This window comes from Anastrepha obliqua, chromosome 6 (assembly GCF_027943255.1).
Source record: "Anastrepha obliqua isolate idAnaObli1 chromosome 6, idAnaObli1_1.0, whole genome shotgun sequence".
NCBI classification, from domain to species: Eukaryota; Metazoa; Arthropoda; class Insecta; order Diptera; family Tephritidae; genus Anastrepha; species Anastrepha obliqua.
The window spans coordinates 35,577,952-35,583,823 of record NC_072897.1 but is presented as its reverse complement, the minus strand read 5'-3'; the positions used below and the strand labels follow the sequence as shown (position 1 = coordinate 35,583,823).

At 33.8% G+C, this 5,872-nt stretch overlaps 1 protein-coding gene across 1 annotated transcript; it reads right to left on the bottom strand.

Annotated features, from left to right (window-relative positions):
* Window positions 1-226: 226 nt before the first annotated feature.
* Window positions 227-909, bottom strand: LOC129250350 (tigger transposable element-derived protein 2-like). Its single transcript, XM_054889980.1, has 2 exons — window positions 490-909; window positions 227-421 (listed from the first exon to the last, which is right to left on the bottom strand). The coding sequence occupies exons 1-2, from the start codon at window positions 853-855 to the stop codon at window positions 227-229; spliced, it is 561 nt and encodes a 186-aa protein (XP_054745955.1). The 5' UTR covers window positions 856-909.
* Between the last annotated feature and the right edge of the window lie 4,963 nt (window positions 910-5,872).

The window sequence follows — 5,872 nt, the reverse complement described above, 5'->3', positions numbered from 1 at the left end:
TGAAATTTTTTGTTGTTTTAACTTGGTTTATTAGCTTTAAATTCAGGTTTTTTATATAAACAAAACAGATTATTTGTATAAAGTAATATTTGGAAAAATACATACATATTATTGAAAGAATTTACGAATAGATGTTTGCTGTTTGTGTTCGGAAATTGACTTTTGGACCGCTTTTTCGCGTAGACTTTTCAGTACTAGTATGCCAGCATAGTCAGTGGTGTTAGCTTCAGCCCATGCTATAGCTTTGGTATCTTCGATATCTTTTAATGGCTTCAGTAGCTTTTATTGAATTTCCGATCTGTCCTTCGCCTTGGCTGTCACTACCAGATTCTTCAGTATCCATGGCATAATTATCTAAATCAATTTCTTCGTCAACTTGGATTGAATTCCACTTCTCAATATCTTGTTCAGTGTAGGTTTCCTAAAACAAATAATGTTCACATACAAACTTAATTAACAGGTGCTTGTCAAGAGGGTGAATAAAATTACCTCCGGTAATACAATTTGCAGCAGACCTTGTATATCATGAACTTCTTCACATTTTTCCTGCAATATTTTTTCACGAAGTAAGCTCAGTGGAATATCATCGTCTTCATCCTCGCTTTCATTTGCTTCTGTAGTATTTAAGCATTCTAATAAAGGCTTCCAACATTTTACTATTACATTTGCCTGCAGCTGATTCCAAGCAAGCATTAAAAATGATACAGCTTCCTTTAAAGTTAAATGTTTAAGAAATTGTGTGATGTCATCCTTTTCTACAGCTAAAAGCAGGAGATGCTTTTTGTAATACAACTTAGTTAAGCGAATCACATTTTGATCCATAGGCTGAATTAAAGGCGTTACATTTGGAGGCATATAAATCACGAATATGGATCCATCAGCAGTTTTAAGTTCATCTTCTGGTGGATGGCAAGGGGCGTTATCAAGCAAAAGGATAGCTTTGGCTGGTAATCCTTTCTGTAGTAAATACTTTTGAACCTAATATAAATTAAAAGTGACTAAATACTCTGCAAAAATGTCAAGAGTTGCATTATAAATGTATGTACCTGAAGGACGAAGCAATGGTGAAACCATTCTCTGAAAATGTTGGCGGTCATCCATGCATTCTTAGAGTTCCGATAGTCTACCGGGATGTCATAAGCCTTAAAGGAGCGCGGCTTCTTGGCATGCCCAATTATTAACGGTTTGACTTTCTGCTGACCAGTTGCATTTGTACATGCAAGAAAAGTAATTCTGGCCTCTTCTGCTTTTCTCCCCGGAGCTGTTTTTTCTGTTTGGCTGACATACGTTCTATCAGGAAGCATTTTCCAAAACAAGCCGGTCTCGTCTGCGTTATATACTTGGTCCTCGCAAAGCTTCAATTCGTAAATAATGTTTCTGAGTTTTTGCTTAAAGGGATCAGTTGCCTGAAAGTTTCTCGCCACACACTTTTGAAAGTCGGATTCGAAAGCGAGTTTTAAATCCAGATAACCAACCGGGGCTGGTATGAAAGCTACCTTCTTTTTCCTTTAAGTCAGCGTGCAGCTTCATTGCTTTTTTCTTAAGCATTTCCCCAGTAACTGGACAATTTTTGTTTCGTTGAGCTATAAACCACTTGTATAACATCTTCTCCATGCGGGGATACTCGCCTTTTCTAAGAGTCTTCCGCTTAGATGCTCCGACTGCCTGGTGGGATATAATACTACGAGCATTTTTTTTTATTCCCGAAACTGTTGATTTGGCCACACCATAAATTTTTGCTATGGATGAAACACTAGCACCTTTCTCGAGTTTTTGAGCAATATCAAGTTTGTGCTTTAATGGAAGGAATTTCCTCACAGGCATGATAACACTTAATTTATTAGCACATAAACACTTTTAAAAACACATAAAACATTACACATTCACTCAGAAGCGTTTTGCACCCGACAAGAGATAAATAAAGACTGGCACCAAATACATAGCAGCAGCTTTTCCAGTAAAAAAACATAAAATGAGCAATTTCGGGGAATACCCGACTTTATTTCTGTTTAAGTTTTTTTTTTAACAGTTTATGCTTGCCGTTGCGTTTAAAGCTTTGTTCACTATTTCGAGTTGTTGATAGTTCACTATTTAGAGTACTCAATGTAAATTTCTAGGTGTTCACTATATCGAGGTGTTCATTATACCGGGGGTTCCTTATACCCAGACTCCACTGTATGTATGTAAATGCTGTCGAATACATAAACTAAAATTGACATATGTAGGTACAATATAAAATAAGTGTTGAATTATCTTTAACCGCTTTTTTTCTGAATGAAAATACCTCCTATTGACATGTACATACATATTATGTATATTGTCATATACCATCATTTAGGTACGTTCATTTATGAATGCATGTAATGAAAAACTTCATGAATTACTTTCAGAATTTATTAAAACTTATTCGCGTCGCGCGATTTATGTTATCACCCCACGATAGTGTTAAAAAAAACAACGAGTTAATTCTTCAACAGCAATATGACAAGTGTTTATTAATTGGTTCTTAACTACTGTTTATACATTTTATGCTTATTGATAAGTATTACAATGTTAAATTTGCTTAATACGCAATTTATTACATATAACCTAAATTCTACAGAAATATTGTTACAGTAAATGATTAATAAGCTATATTATTACAATAAATGATTAATAAGCTATATTATTACAATAAATGATTAATAAGCTATCTTATTGCAATAATTGATTAATAAGCTATATTATTGCAATAAGTATTAAATTTCTTAATTTTAAACAATTACTGCTACATCCGCATTTCCGGTGTTGATGACTGCTGGGTTCTTGCCCTTGGTGGCTTTTCTGGTGGTTGTCGAGTTGGTGTTGTTGTTGAGGTTGCGGTAGCGGCCGTAACTCCTCCCCCCATAAAGTAAAGCGAAGGCCACAAAGATGTCTTTGGGGCAGGAGCGTTGAAAAGATGGTTCGGCAAATATTTTACCTTCGTTTTTTTTGTGGTATATGCGATGATGAGGCAATCCCAAAGGTGAATATTACTATTAAAATCCCTTTGTTCTTCTTTGATGATGCCTCGTAGTTCTCTATTTGGTATTTCCTTAACCCTAGAAAACTAAACCTTTTTTTTAAACGCTTAGAACTAAAGCTCGTCTATCAGGCTACTTTTTATAAAAACAAAATTCTTCTCTACTTTTCGTTAAGTTTTTGTTTTGAAAAACATTTCATTTTTTGAGAATTGAAGTATTTAACTATAATATAAAAAAAAATATTTCATCAAATTGTTTTTATAAGCCAATTATGTACTTACTAAATTAACACTTAATTTTTTTTTTTTGCAAGGATATCATTTAGAAAAAATTTTATAATTTTTTTTTCTTTAAAACAAAAACATAAAATTCATATTTTTCTTATAGCTATTTGTACTAAGTTTCATAAAAATAAAGAATTTCAAATATATTATTAACATTTTGTTTTGTACATAAAAATTAATTCAGACCTTTTTTCTTATATCACATGTATAGCAATTTGGGGATCTATGTTCCAGGCAGTATGTTCTATTGCATTTTGCACAATAATAAACACTCATATGTTTCTTGCTTGGTGGACAGTAATTGCACATTGATCTTTTCCCTTTCTTTATTTGTGGTTCAGAGTTTTCTTGCTGCTCTTCGGAGCTATGAATGGAGTCGGTTATTGCTTCACGAACTCGGTTTTGCATAGATGGTCTTTCTTGAAGTCTCATTCAGAGCCAGTCACAGCACAAATCCTTACTAAGATCCTTCATGAAATCCTTTCTGCTCATTGGCTTTATTTGTTTATGGTCACAGTTTGAAACATAGAGAATATAACTATTCAATACTGTCATATTTATCATACCGTAAAACAGACATAATGGCCAACGCCTGGTTTTGCGGCTGCAGCTGGCATGACAACACATCTGATCAAAAGTGTCAACAGCACCTTTTGTTGCATTATAGGATTCAATAATTACAGGTTTTTTTGATAGTGAGTTAAGTGTGGGTTCGTCGTGCATAGTTGATATTAAGAAAACAGTTTTATGAGGCTTTGCTTTATAGCTAACAAGACTTAACTTATCATGGAAACCGAACATGGTCGTCTGAATCGAATCCTTTTCTAAATTGTCCTCTATTTCGCCTCCATTTAGCGACAGCTCCTCCAACCATTTTTCTATTTGGGAGTCAGAAGTACACATCTCTAAACGAAAAAGCCATCAACATTATAGCTACTGTCGAAAAAAAGGAAATATTTACAAATAATAATATATGTAGTCAGAAAAATACCTTTAATACTAAACCTCGCCTCTCAGGCAACACGATTTAATATATCTCCGTAACAAAAAAACTTTGCGCAATGAACGTTCGCCCACAAACTCACACAAGAGACTACTATAATGGTTTGAAAGCTCGTGCTGCCACTTGCATTCAATCATAATAAAATACGTAAAAATGACAATCTTTGCGCCTCAGAGGCGGGGTTTAGTTTTCTAGGGTTAATTTTTTCAGACTTAATTTTTCTTTTATGACCCTCGGTGTTATTTTCGCATAATTAGCTGGTGGTATGAAAATTTCTTCCTTGTACTGTAGAGGGGTGTCTTTGAAGACTTCATCGCTAACGTAAATTGTGCAGTTAATATAGTGTAGAAGAGCTGTGCCGTTTATATCGTATGACTCTTCATTGCAGCTTGATTTGATCACGGTTTTGTTAACGTTGATGAATAGGATGTAGTTCGGCTCTGGTTGGGTGATGGAGCTTATCTCGCCGTTATCTTCCAGGTCACATATTGCGTCTCTGTTGTTTATTAGTGGGGCGATACATGCTGAGTTCGTGGTGTGTTGGGAGTATTGCGACGACTTGCAGTAGTACTGACCTTCTATCTTTGGGCAATTTGTGTCAAAAAACTGAATGTTGTTTTTGTTATATGTTATATATGGTTTTATTTTAATTTGTTTGGTTTCATTTATGGGTAGGGGAACAATATGGTAAAGTTTATATGTTTCTTTCGATAGATTTGGTATTTGAATATTGAAAATAATATTTGAATTGTTGTAGTAAGCTTGTAATTGAAGCAGTTCATATATTTGTTCTTTTGATATGATTTTTAATGATTGATTTTTCAATTGTTCATATATTTCATCTATTTCTTCAGTACTTAGTATGAATTTCGGTATTATTTTTAGTTTGGCTAATATAATTGATTCAGCGATATTGGCTAAGTGATTATTTAAAAGATCTATGTTGTAATTAATTTGGTTAATATATTGGAGCTCTAAAAATCTATTATCTTCTTTTGATATACTATTCATTAGTTTGTTAAGGTATAGCTCAATTTTATCCTGTTCTGTGTTAATGTGATTAGTAACATTGAGTAGTCTATTTTGCAAGGCTGTGTTAAATTTATGCTGATATTCTAGAGTGCTTTCAATTTGGTGTGTGTTTGATTGGATGGTTTCAATTTGTTTGTTAATGGAGATTGCATCGTTAGTATCCATATTGCCTGTTATAAATTTAATTGCAGTGCCTAACCCATTAATAAGACCACGTTTAGATCTGTTGAGTGGTGATAGTGTGTGTATTTTGTTTTCGAGTTCAGTAAGTTTTAGTTTGGTTACTGTTGTAAGTGTAGTGGTCCCGTGAAGTTTATTGAAGGTGTTTATGGTAGTGTGTATTTTGTTTGTGTTGTTTATGTATTCTTCAAGGTTAATGATGTGTAAAAGATTATTATAGTTAGTAATTATTCTTGCAGGTCCAAGCTCAAATTTCACTATTTTCTGTCGGGTGTTTATGTCTCGGATGTCAATTTGTTGCGGAAATATGTGTGGTAGCCTAAGGATAAAGGGATTATTTTAGTTGTTAGTTTTTCGTGGTTTGTGTATCT